The sequence below is a fragment of the Hyaena hyaena genome, unplaced genomic scaffold (assembly GCF_003009895.1).
Source record: "Hyaena hyaena isolate Hyena2069 unplaced genomic scaffold, ASM300989v1 scaffold_93, whole genome shotgun sequence".
Classification (NCBI taxonomy): Eukaryota; Metazoa; Chordata; class Mammalia; order Carnivora; family Hyaenidae; genus Hyaena; species Hyaena hyaena.
The window spans coordinates 875,202-888,814 of record NW_024080724.1 but is presented as its reverse complement, the minus strand read 5'-3'; the positions used below and the strand labels follow the sequence as shown (position 1 = coordinate 888,814).

The 13,613-nt window shown below is 48.6% G+C and overlaps 1 protein-coding gene across 1 annotated transcript in view; it reads right to left on the bottom strand.

The window, feature by feature from the left end:
* Nucleotides 1-81: 81 nt before the first annotated feature.
* GABBR2 (gamma-aminobutyric acid type B receptor subunit 2) overlaps nt 82-13,613 on the bottom strand; it is a 351,400-nt gene continuing 337,868 nt past the window's right edge. Inside the window, exons 16-19 of the mRNA XM_039234825.1 lie at nt 11,659-11,841; nt 8,824-8,953; nt 4,415-4,532; nt 82-2,270 (exon numbers count right to left, since the gene is read on the bottom strand). Of these exons, the coding sequence (XP_039090756.1) occupies nt 2,105-2,270; nt 4,415-4,532; nt 8,824-8,953; nt 11,659-11,841 (597 nt within the window). The 3' untranslated portion in view covers nt 82-2,104. The remainder of the gene's footprint in view (nt 2,271-4,414; nt 4,533-8,823; nt 8,954-11,658; nt 11,842-13,613) is intronic.

The window sequence follows — 13,613 nt, the reverse complement described above, 5'->3', positions numbered from 1 at the left end:
ACCTAGAAGACTGTGCACGCTCAGGGGTCAAAACGGGTCACGGACGCACACACTCACCTCCGACTGTCCAATACTTGTTTCTTTTTTTTTTTTTTCCTGCTATGCTGGAATAATATTTCTACAGGTATATTTGTGTGTGTGTGTATACATTATGTACAATGAATTATCTCCCTCCCTTTGAAAAATTAATGTGGTCCTTTAAATTAAATCTGGTTTTGGTGAAATCAAGAAAGCAAGTAAATACTGGTAATACACAGTGAGTGACAACACCGATTTTTAGTGCCTAAACAGACAATGACTTCAAATTGACCTGTGATGTGTTGATATTTTTTTTTCCCTAAAAGCTACAGTACCTCCATAACCTCTCTCTGGGGAAGGGGAGGGGAAAGCTAATATGCTACGTGAAAGAGGGTGTTTTGAAATGTTGGCGATGGTAGGATTCCTGTGGGCCCTTTTGTCAAAGTCTGGTGGTGACAGCTGTATATTCCTGACTTCAGTGGTCTGGGAAGAGATTATTGCCTGCCTGTTGAAGCTGCCATTAGGTTTCTTTAGGGAGTGAGCGACCGCTCAGTTGTGCAGATGTCCTGGACGCTGTCATTCAGGCCTTTCTTTAGCAAAGAATGAACCTGTCTAGGAATGTCACAAAAGTCGTTGGGAGCCTCTCTCCACCAGGTCATGCTGGTAGAGGGGCTGTGCTGGGAGCTCCTCTGGGCCAAACCCCTGGCGGTCGTGAGGGCCGAAGGTCATGGTCATCCTGATACCTCACGGGTCAGGGCTGCTTCACCGTGTGGTATGAAGCTTTCCTGGACGAGATCAAGTTTTGATCCTCAGAGTGACCCTGTGAGGTAGGCAGGACGGGTGTTGTTATTTCAACCCCAATCTATTGGGGAGGGGAAACTGAGGCTCAGAGAGACACTGGTGACTTTCACGAGGTCATGGAGGGAGTCAGCCATGGAGTGAGGACTTGAGCCCGGGACTGTCTGACTCCCAGGCCAGTGCTCTCTGGGGCTCGGCTGAAAGGGAAGAGTGATGTGATGAAGAGGACTAGTGTGCTGACTGCTCACCACCAGGACTCCCAAAGGCGGAGCTCCCGGCCCGTCCAGATGGAAGGCCACCTGCAGGAAGCCAAGGGGAGCCCTCGGCTCACCACTCTCTCCCTATGACTATAGGGATGCCTTCTAGCAGAATGCCCGATTCACTTTGGTCAGAAACAAAGTCAGTGGGAAACACCAACCCCAGGCAGCCCTTGGGCCCTGATGAGAGGTTAAAGTGCACAGTCTTTCTTTAGCGTGTTTGCTGGGAACAGACATTCCATGGTTAGCTCGGGCGGTCCCCCTGATTACTGGAACACCTGATACAAACACAGGGACGTGGCCAACGTGGTGGGTGCATGACCGACTGTCGGTGAATGGTGCAGAGCAGGTCTGCAGTGACGTGCCCTAAATCCCCACGGTCCCGGAACGGGTGTTATTGTGTTAATGGGTGGCATTTACCAGAGAGTAAGGTCCCACCGGGAGGCATGCGGGTCAGCCTGCCCCCGTACCCCAGCCCTCGGGCCACCTGGCTGCCCTGTGGACTCCCTGTTCCAGGAAGGCAGGGGTTGGCGGGACGGGCAGCTGGGGGCCCGGCTGCCCTGCCCATCTCCTTCCCCAGAGGGGACACGGGCTGGCCTGGGGGGCCACAGCCAGGGATGCGTGTGCAGAGGCAGAACGGTTTCTCCGGAAGCCCCTCGCCTCTCCTCAAGGCTGCTCAGGGACACTCGGTGACTTCTAGCTGGAGTTCAAGTGATTCTCTCCTTGTCTAGGATTTGTTTTTGTTTTTGTTTTTTGCAAAGTTTCAAATATCCCAGCTCCTCCTTCTTTGTAGACGTCAAGGAAGAAGTCATTTCCATTCCTCTTCTTTGTGAAAGAATAAAAACTTCACAAATAAGGCGCGAGGTCAGGTGCCAAGTGCCCCCATCCTGTCCACCTGAGTGCCATCGAGCAGTCCCACAAGGCCAGCCGCGGCGCCCAGCTTCTCCGCAGCCAGAGCGGACAGTGATCCCGTAGCCTCTGCTCCGTGTGGTTCTGTCCCGGGGGAGGCCCCGGCCCCAGGCCTCCCACCCCTACAGGCCCGAGACCATAACTCGGAAGGAGGGTGGCACATGTCTGTGGCGGGGGCTGGCGGTGGGGCTGACGCAGGGGCTGACGCAGCTGGCGTCCACGCCTCCAATGGACGGGAGGTAGGCGTGGTGGAGGATGGGGAGCTGGAGAGACAGTCGGCGTTGGATGCTGTGGCAGGGAGAGAGAGAGAGAGAGAGAGAGAGAGAGAGAGAGAGAGNATCCCTTTATAGTTTACATTCTCAAGGGAAAGACAAAACAAACAATTAAAAGGTACAGTAAAGTCAGAAAGAGTTATGAAGAAAACTAAGACAGAAGAGAGAGAGAGAGAGAGAGAGAGAGAGAGAGAGAGAGAGAGACGGGGTGGGGGGGAGGAAGAGGAAGAGAGGAAGGGAGAGAGGAGTTTCAGCGAAGGCTATCTGGCTGCTCACTAGAATGTTCCGTGGACTCACTGTGGCTAAGCTGATGGTAGGACAGTTCTCCTGAATCCAAGATCTGCCCATCCCATCATGTAAGCACTCACCCGCTGAGCAGGTACTTACTGCAGGCCTACACCTGCCAACGACCACCCTGCGAATAGCCAGGGACATAATGAGCAAAGGGGATGCAGTCGTCCTGAGCATGCGGTGATTCCTAAGAATAAATTCCGTGCACATCTCATGGGGCTTGGCTGCTGACATGGACAGTTCTCACGCTCTCTACTCTTGCAAGCCTCCTGCTGGGCTGAAAGGCTTCTCACTGCTCTGTCCTTCCTCTTGGGCTCCTCTGCCCCCTGCCTTGTTCAGGACCTCAGCCCTTCTTGCTGGGCTGACTCCAATAGGTTCCTTCCTGCTCTTTCATCTTCTTTGGTGACTAGTGTCATCTTTCCAAGCCCTGGGACAGGACATTCAGGGCTGCCTAAGATCTGTCTCTTGCCTAATTCTCCAGGTGAAACTTCTACCCTCTCTCCACCCAAACCCGACCCCTTGGAGGCTACTTTCCCCAAAAGTAAACTCTTCTGAGAGTGAGCCCTTCTTCCTCTGAGCTCCCAGAATTCTGGGTAAAGTCCCAGAGGCACAGCCAGCAAAGCCCTGGGGGCCAGGGGTGGTGTGTGGCTCCTGGCAGCAGGGGAAAGGCAGCAGCTTTCTCACTCCCTTCTTGCTGCCATTCTCTCCCGGACCTGCTTCTCATCAGAGTCGCCCCTGGGCAGTAAGTCACCTTATCGGAATCTTGTGCGGTTCCCCTTGGTACCTGGGAAGCTGCATTCCTGGGATCCTTAGGCCTCTTTGTGTCCTCAGTGCCTGACTGCTCAGGGTGAGAACCCCTCACCCCCCAAGATCTTCACAGACATCCAGTAGGTACGAGATGTACTGCTATTCTCATTATAACGACGAGGGAGATGGACAGGGTTTATGTAACTTGCTCATGGAAACAAAGCCAGAACTAGGAAAGATGGGTCTCCTGCTTCTTCTGGGAAACCGCAGTGCTCTGTGAGAGAAGCAGATCAATTCACACAGGGCTACCTCATCCCAAGAGGTGTGCCCTGGTGTGCATGTGTGGCACCGACGGGGTCCTGAGATGGGTGGGGACAGAGGAGGCCCAAGGAGGACTTGGGGGCCCCAAGTTACACTACGGTTGGTGATTTGGCTGTCTTTGCTGGTTGTCCCCTCCCAGGGACCCCATTTCAGTGCTGACATTTCTAATCTCTGCTTCCAAGCTGCTGTAAGCAAGGAAAAACTAACAATTAACCAATGAGAGCAAAGCTAATGGAAATGTCCCGGTAGGTCTTTGCTCAGATGTCACCTTGCTGACTCTTTCCTGATGGCTCTCTATAAGATTATGGCCCTTAACGCCTTTCCCTACTTTATTTTCCTCCAAAGCATCTATGATTTAATATACCACGTTTTGGTTTTTAAATGACGTTATTCTGTCACCGGATAGAACATAAGCTCCGTGAAGGAAGGGATGTCTGTTTTCTTCATTTCTATGTCTGACACACAGTCGATCTTGGTAAACAGTTGTGGAATCAGTGCACCGAGGAAGGTTAAATTTTATACACAACAAAGGCAGTGTGCTACTGTAGGTTTGATGGTGGGCAGACCCCAGTTCAAATCCTATCTCCTACACTTAGAAACTGGGGGAGCTTTGACAAGTCACCTCCGCCTTATGAACATTAGTTTTCTCATCTGTAAAATGAGCATTGTGATTTGACCTGCATCATGGGATGGCTGTGGAGCTCAAATAAAATGATGCATGAGAAAACCTGGTTCAGACTGAAACTTGTGTGCAGGAGTAATGGACTCTTCCACAGTAGTTCTCAAGGAGGAAGTACTTACTGTTCTGGAGAGTTTATATCTTCTATAGGATCTTTGCACGTTCGCGAGGGCTCTGTTGTGTTCCACTGTAGCTGGGGATTTTGATCGAGGTGATTTTTTAAAATGGCCTTTCCCCCATCTGAATGTAAAACAACAATATCACAACACATTCTGTTAACTTCGTCTTTCAAAAAATGCGATCTTTTGGGCATCTGGGCGGCTCAGTTGGGTAAGTTTCCGACTTCGGCTCAAGTCATGAACTCACGGTTTGTTAAGTTCAAGCCTGGTGCTGGGCTCTGTGCTGACAGCTCAGAGCCTGGAGCCTGCTTCCGATTCTGTGTCTCACTCTCTCTCTGCCCCTCTCCTGCTCACACTCTGTCTCTCTCAAAAATAAATAAATGTTAAAAAAAATGAAAAAAAAAAAAAGTACTCTTTTTAGGATGCTGCCCAAGGAGAGCGAATAGAAAAGAGCCCGTTATCCTTCCAGAGCTGTGGTTTCTGCAGTGGCTCTCCCAGGAGCAAGGCAGTGAGCCCAGAAGCTTCCTGCCAGGGATGGAAATGGTATCTTGGGGGATTTCCTTTCTCCAAGATAAAAGGGGGGAAATTAATGTAGGCAACATAACTTGGAAATGAGAGTTTCTAACGTAAAGGACTTTTTCACTGGTGGATAGGGAAAGAATGACAAAGGAAAAAACCCTCCGAGGGACAATATGTATCCATAAGATTGCCAAGGATCGAGAAGAATAAACTGCTGATGAGAGTGTAAATTGGCATAATCTTTCTCCGGGGCACTGAGCACTGAACACTAAAAATCATGCCTATCTTCCACCCAGAATTTTTACTTCTGGGAGTTAACCTTAGGAAATGATAAAGGCTGTGTGTGAAGTTATACACAGGATGTTCAAATCAGCATTGTTTATAATATAAAGAAGTTGCAATGAATCTGAATTTTTCCAGTAATAATAGATTACATATTCCTGTATGTATGGGGTCTCCATTCCAAGAAATACTGCGAAGCCACAAAATGTGAGGACATGGATACCTTCAGCCCTCTGCTTCAGAACCACTTAGGGAGATTTGGAGAAATATAAAATATAAAAACCTGCCCCCCCACCCCCACTTGGGGGCTCTGGAGGAGCACTGGTGGAAGCAAACTTTGTGAATGTCATTTTGCCCCACGTGAGTACAGTGGATCCTCCTTATTCATGGATTCTGTATTTGCGAACTCTCCCACTCACTAAAATTTATTGTTACCCCAAATCAATACCCGTAATGCTTTTGTGGGCATTTTCTGATGAACACCATGTTGGTGCATTAACCCTGATCTTATGGTGGACAGCACTAGAACGCATGCCTGTGCAAGAAGGCTGTGGTGTACTGGCCCGACAAAATCCACGGGTTAGATGACCTTCGTTCAGGCATGCGTTCTAGTGCTGTTGAGCATGAGGCCAATGTTAATGAATCAACAATATATATTAAATAAGATGCCTTCAAACAGAAACACACATATAACAAAGTTATGCACTGATTGGTTGACTGAAATACCAACCTGAGAGAGCCTTGCAGGAACCTAACCCTGCATTTCTCCAGGGAGCCGTGGTTTAATGCTCACCAATTCACTCACGGTTCACAGCAGCTTTATCAAACGTAATCCCCGTGAATAATGACAGCTGACTGCGTATTCTTAGGATAAATTCCAAAAGTGGAAGCGCTGGGTTGGAACAACTTGTTTCGACCAGCCATGTTTAAGAATGCCCATTTCCCCCATTGTCTCCTCAGACTCTCCCACCATTTGATCTCTCGTCTTTGCCAGTCTTCCTGGTGAAAACGGTATCCAACTAAAGATGTCATGTGCATTCTTTTAATAGGGAGTGAGATTGAGCATTTTTTCATAAATATATGAACCTCTTGCGCTTTCTTCTATGAGAACTCTCTTTTGTCCATCTTTCTTTTGTGCTGTTGGTTTTTTTCTTATTAATTTGCATATAATTATATATACTTTATATAAATTATATAAAATTTCTCCATATATAAGAAAGTAAGCTACTGTAACTTGAGTTACAGTGTTTTTTTGGTTTAGTTTGTTTGATTCTTTTTGGTTACTTATGATGCCTTTTGTGTCGTTAAAAAATTTTTTTTGTAGTTAAAGTTATCAACCTCTTCTGTGGTTTCTGTTTTTTGCCTCAAACTGAGAAAAGGCCTCTCCCTATCTGAGATTATAAAAAAAATTATCCTATGGTTTCTTGTAGTTCTTCCATGGCTTCAATTTTTACATTTAAATCTTTTATCCATCTGGAACTTATTTTTATGTAAGGTGTGAGGTAGGGATTTAACTTGATTCCTTTCTAGATTGCTATCCACTTATCCCAATTAAATTTATTGAATAATTCCTTTCCTTCCACTAATTTGAAATCCCCACCTTTACAAGATACTAAAATTAGTAGGAGTCATTTTTATTCTTTCAATTCACTTGTTACTGATCTCATTTAAAATTTTTTTTTGCAATCAACATCTCATATAGTGAAAATTTTATAACTTGATTTATAAATAAGAATGCTATTACTTGTGTAATAATAAAGGAAGCTATAACAAAAACAAAAAACAAAGTAAAGGTTTTTCATTGATTTAAAAAATAACTGTATAGCAAGTTAGTGAATAGATGTTATAGACAAAATGCCAACAATAGAGAAGTACATTAAATGAAATGTGAGAAGAATCCCTTCTCACTTTGCTCATACTGTTCCCTTTCACACAGGTGGAGACTGTTAATAATTCGGTGTTTGTTCTTCTAAACCCTTTTAAAAAATACACTTAACACATACACGCATATGTGCACGTGTGTGTGTAGTTATGTGTATCATAATGCTGGTCTTCATCTTGCTATTTTCACTTGGGGATCCCTCCATATTTGCACAAATAGATTCACCCCTCTTTCTAATAGCTGTATTATGTGCCTTGTTTGGTTGTATCATCACTAACGAAACCTCCCTAAATGACGAACGTTTAAGTTAATTCCAGTTTTTCTCATCTACAAACTATGTTCGGGCAAACAGCACGTGTATACATCTTTGCCCATGTGGGAGTATTTCCCAGGGGCAAGATCTTGCTAGTGGTATTGTTTTTTGAAATATAATTTATTGTCAAACTGGCTTACATACAACATCCAGTGCTCATCCCAACAAATTCCCTCCTCAATGTCCATCACCAATTTTCCCCTCTCCCTCACCCGCGCCCCCCATCCACCTTCAGTTTGTCCTCTGTATTTAAGAGTCTCTTATGGTTTGCCTCCCTCCCTCTCTGTTTGTATCTATTTTCCCCCTTCCTTCCCCCATGGTCTTCTGTTAAGTTTCTCAAAATCCACATATGAGTGAAAACATATGGTATCTGTCCTCCTCTGACTGACTTATTTGCTAGTGGTATTGTTAATTAAGAGGTTCAGCATCTAACATTTGGATGTGCCAGACTGATTTCCAAAACATTGAAGGAGAAGGCCTATTTCCACACACTCTTTTTAAAAAAATTTTTTTAAATGTTTTTATTTATTTATTTATTTATTTATTTTTAAATTTTTTTTAAATGTTTTATTTATTTCTAGGAGAGAGAGAGAGAGACAGCGTGAGCAGGGGAGGGTCAGAGAGAGAGGGAGTCACAGACTGAAACAGGCTCCAGGCTCTGAGCTGGCAGTCAGCACAGAGCGCCTGGGTGGCTTAGTCGGTTGAGCGTCCGACTTTCGCTTAGGTCGTGATCTCGCAGTTCGTGTTTTTATTTATTTCTGAGAGACAGAGAGAGAGACAGAGACAGAGACAGCATGAGCAGGGGAGGGTCAGAGAGAGAGGGAGATACAGAATCTGAAGTAGGTTCCAGGCTCTGAGCTAGCTGTCAGCACAGAGCCCAATGTGGGGCTCGAACCCACAAACCGTGAGATCATGACCTGAGCTGAAGTTGGACGCTTAACCGACTAAGCCACCCAGGCGCCCCTCCATACACTCTTTACAACACTGGTGATCTTTGGAAATGTTGCTGAAATGTAGGCAAAGACTGCATGGTGTTGTTTTGGCCTGCATTGCCCAAGTGGCTGGGGAGACTGAGTGTCATGTCAGTTCTTACTGACCATTCCTTTCCTATACATGGAGATGGCACATTCGATGCTGGAATGTTGCTGGGAGAAATGAGGCGAACTATTCATTAGGAACAACGTGGCTTCACTCAGAACACTGGGAATGCTGGCCTTGTCATGTATGAGTGCCACCGGAACCTGAGGTACCGAGGAAGAGAACCCCAGCTCATGGGTTCCGGATGCTGCAGCTCTGCCTTCAGATCAGTCTCCCCCCACCCCCCGAGCCTCCGTTTCTCAATCTGTAGAGTGGAAGGTGGATAGCTGGGATCTGATACCCAGGCCCCCACGTTCCAGGGGCCCCACCTCCTCCTACCTGTGCTCTCAGTGAAGTTCCCAAGGTTGAGGATGTCGTTGAGTTCTTGGTAGTGGTTCTGTTTAATGTAGGTGGTCTTTTCTGGTGTGTCCTGCAGCTGCATAGTGACCTCTTCTAAGTCTTTATCCAGCTGGAAGGCAAAGGTTCCGTCTGAGTCAGGGCCCCTGGCCCAGTCCCTTCCCCGGCTCACAGGGCGGTGGGACAGGGCCTCCGGCTGGCTCAGGAGGGCGCTGAGAGCCAGAGAGGTGGAGGCCTGCAGGGAAGAGCTGCGGAGGGCCCCTGCGGCTGAAGCTGTGATGGGGAGGGAAGGGTACTGGGCTTGGCAACTCCGTGCTCAATGCAGGCTTGCACCCTTCATGAGGGAGCAGCTGCAAGCCCTGGGATGCAGGGTCCCCCAGTGTCAGATCCCAGGGTCTGAAGTTGGACAGGCCTGGGGGCAAACTCAGAGCTGTCCCTTACTGCCTATGTGCCACCTTGTGAGAACTGGGTCTCAACTCCTTCATCTGTAGAATGGGGTGATAACAGTACCTACCTCCTGTGGTTATTCTGGAGACTAAATGAGATAATGCATTTAAGGTTTAGCCCAGTCCTTGACACGTAATAAGGGTAGCCTGCTACTACAATAATATTACTGTTAAGTATTGTTATTGAAACCTAGGAGGGCCCTTGCAGGGCAGGATCTGCGGGCTGGTTACTGGGAGTCTCACACTGACACGGATGCTCAGGCCAGTAGGGGCCCCTTCAGAAGAGGGACTGCAGGTGTCTTCAGGTTATAGGAGAATCAAGTGCAAGCCCTGGCGCTGTTCAGCCGTTGAGAAGCCTGGTGTGTGTGTGTGTGTGCTTGTGCGCGCGCGTGTGTGCACGTGCGTGCGCTGGGCAGGGGGTGGTAGTTGGGGAAGGCAGCAAGCATCCTATTATAGTATAAGGGAGAGGAAGTTATAAGCTGTAAAGAGCACAGCCATTAATTTTTAAATACATTTTCCTGTGGAGGAGGAGAGAGCTACCTTTTTCTGTGTGACTCAAAACAGCAGGTCTAGGATCAAAGGAGGCCAGATTGTGATTCGGCTCCAGGAAAAACAACCCAACATTTTAGGGCTTTTGACAGTGGCTTTGGTTTCACGTTTCCTGAAGTGGGTGAACTCCGTTGCTGGAGTGTGCCAGTAAAAGTCAAATGTCAAGATATGGTGATTCTAGGCACAGAGAGATATGGTATGAATACAGAATCAGCAGTGGGTTTTGAGGGTCAGAATCCTTTCCTACCTTGCTCTGGTGGCAAATGGGGGTCCATCCCATCCTAAAGCAGTCAGCTTTCGATGCACAGACAACTGTGTAATGGGTCTTTGTGACGGCCTAAGGTGAGCCCCCCCAAAGTCTACTAGATCTAGCAAAGACAAATCCAGAATGCCCAGTCACATTCGAATTCCAGGTAACAGTAAATTATTGTTTTTTACTGTAAGTATATCCCAACTATTGTACGGACCATCCTTATATTAAAACTACGATTGGTTGTCTGAAATTCAAATTTTATTGGGCATCTTGTGTCTACTCGGATGACCCACCCTATGTCTCACATCTTCCTCATGATTGTCCAGCTAGAGACTACATTTCCCAGCCTCCCCCGTGTCTAAGTGTGATCATGTATGTTCTGGCCAAGACATGTGTACAATTTTTGTATTATTTGCTTAGCCCTGTGTGGACTTCCTCTTCCCTTCCTGAGACTGAGGACAGGACCTGCTTTCCACTCAGCTGTAACTGTGCTTGTGAGGAACCTGCCTTGGGGAATGGCACACAAGAAGAGTGAACATATCTCATCCAGCCAAGGCCATGGAGGTGGAGCTCCCTGCCAGCCTGGACCAACCTCCTCACGACCATACTTTCTTTGGGTCACTTCATTTTGGGGTCTCTTTGTTACAGAAACTTAGCAAGTATCCTGTCCAACACACTCTCCCTTGTTTCTTCCCCATTCCACTCGTTGCATAAGTTCTCTGTGAAACATGCAGCCCGCAGACCATGGGCCAGTCATATGTGTGAACCGAAAGAGAGGTGTATGGAAGGGGAAAGTAATTTGGTCTCCCCTCCTAGGTACAGAAAATCCAGAATTTGAGGTCCAGCTTGGGCACAAAGGAATCTAGCTGTGGTCTCTCTGGAATACTGAAGAACGAGTTAAGGACCCTTGAGAGCAGTGAGGTCTGCTACAACAAACTCTCCTGTCTGAAAAATTTCTCTTCACTCCCTCCTGTCTCACTGTACCTCATATAGACGAGGGTGGTTACTGGGTTTGGAGAGTGACACATTAAGGGGGGAGTCCCTGCACACTTAGGAAGCTCCTATAATCTGGGAGCTCACAAATCTCTAAGAACTCCTTTCTTTATTTCTTTCTTTCTTTATTTTTTTTTTTCTGAGAGAAGATTGACAGCGTGAGCAGGGGAGGGTCAGAGAGAGAGGGAGATGCAGAATCTGAAGCAGACTCCAGGCTCTGAGCTGGCTGTCAGCACAGAGCCCGATGCGGGGCTGGAACCCATAAACCGTGAGATCATGACCTGAGCCGAAGTCTGACGCTTAACCAACTGAGCCACCCAGGCACCCCTAAGAACTCCTTTCTGAGGAGGCCTTGAATCGGGGCATTGCTGGACTCCATGAGCCCGGGCCAGGGGATTCTGTCTGGTTTATGTCCCCCCTGGTTCCGGTGGCCGTAACCCCAGCACGTGGCACTGCACAGCCTGATGCGGGGTGGGGGGTGTCTCAGAGGGGGTGAGGTCAGGGAGCCCTACACTGGGGCAGAGGACTCGAGCCGGAGGCGGGGCCCTGGCTTGGCTGTGCTGCTGGGGGCAGTACCTCCGTGATCTTCATTCGCAGCCGGTGATTCTCAGACTGCAGGCCCTCTAGGCGGGATGTGCTTGCTTGGTTCACGCTGGTGACTGACGTGGACGTTTTAGAATCTTCCTTCTTCTGATTCTGAGTGAACTGGAACCGCCTGTTCTGGGTTGCTGCGTCTGGGTTTGTTCTCAGAGTGATGAGCTGGAAGGACAAGGTAGATTGAAAAGAGACCCTCCCCACCAGTCCCCCGTCCACTCCCCCACAGCAGGCTCTGCACCTGCGGCAGCGCCGCCACAGGTGGGGACCCCTGAGCCCTGGGTTCAGGCTCATCTCTGCCACTGGCCTGGTGTGATCTTGGGCAGCCCCCACCCCTCCCCGCTGAGTCTGTTTCCTTCCTTGTCCGCAGAAGTCTGGTCTCCTGACCCTGGCTCCACCTGCATCCCCCTGCGGAGCCCACCCCATGGGCCTGACTCCAGCTGAGCCTTAGGCTTCATTCCACACGGAAAATAACCCTGAGGATGACGTTGGAAGACAAGGGATGGAGGCAAGTGAAGGCTTGCCTCTTTAGAGCCACTGATGAGTGTTGAGGACAGACTGGTGACTAGTTCTGTCATGGACAAAAGCATTGTTTTTCCTTTTTATTTTTTTTAATGTTTATTTTTTCTTGAGAGAGAGACAGAGCGTGAGAGGGAGAGAGGCAGAGAGAGAGAGAGAGAGAGAGAATCTGAAGTAGGTTCCAGGCTCTGAGCTGTCAGCACAGAGCCTGACGTGGGGCTAGAACTCACGAACCGCGAGATCATGACCTACACCAAAGTCAGATGCTCAACAGACTGAGCCACCCAGGTGCCCGCAAAAGCATTATTATATGGGAGAAAAGGTCACTGCTTGATCCTGGTCTTACTCATTTATTCAAGAAACATTTCTGGTTTGAGTCAGGCTCTGGGCCTGCACTGGAGAGCCGGGACTGAGTGGGGCGTGGCCCCTGTCTGGCAGGACCCCAGGGTCCAGAGGCCAGAAGCATCCAGGGCAGGCTGGGCTGTGGGTGCTGTGGGCCTGGGCTGGGCTCTGCTGAGGGCCCGAGGGATGGGGAGGGGAGTTCCAGGGGGAAGAAGAGGCATATACAAATGCGGGGGCGGGGGGTAAGGGGGAGGCTGGGACTCAGGGTGCGAATGGAGAAAGACAGTTTGGATGGTGGACGGCATTCTTTGAGGAGACCCGAGGCCCCTGAAACGCAACGCCGTACTGGGGACTTGATTCTGGAGCAAGGGGGGGCAATGCGGAGCTGTTGAGGGTGACAGGAGAGTGACACGGTCAGGGCTGGCCTTGGAGCCTTCTGGCATCTTTGACTGGAATGAGAGAATGTCAGAGTGTAGGCAGAGAGGTCTTAGCATTGGCCTGGAGCCTTGACAACCAGAGTAAGAAGGCATATATGACAGCAGTGTTCCAGGAAGACACGGCTCGGGGACTGACTGGATGGAGGGGCCATGGGCAGTCTGTTTGGGGGACAGTGGACCCCGAGTGATCTCTGGTCTCCCCATCCTCCCTCCTCTACTTGGGCCAATAATCTCTTCCAGCCTATTCCCCATTCTTCCTTGATGCTGAGACCAGCCGATTGCAGGGGCTCACAGGACCCCAAGGCCTCTGGTTCACCTGCTGGTGATGGGAAGGGTAAGGCTTGGAAATACCCTTCAGGCTGCTCTTGAAGGTCAGTGCTTCTGTGGAGTGGAAAATGTAAGTGGTTGTTAAAAGTGCGTATTCCTTTTTACCCACTAACACCACTTCTGTGACTCTATCTGAAGGGAGTAGCCAGAAATGCGCATCATGTGTTATGTAGAAAAAGGAAGTTCACTTGTAATGTAAAAAATCTGGAAACGACTGTAATGCTCATCAATAGGGGAATCCCCCGTCAGAGGCGGTTATGCTGGAGAAAATGCACAGGAGATATTAACAGTGAAAAAGGCAAACTACAAAAT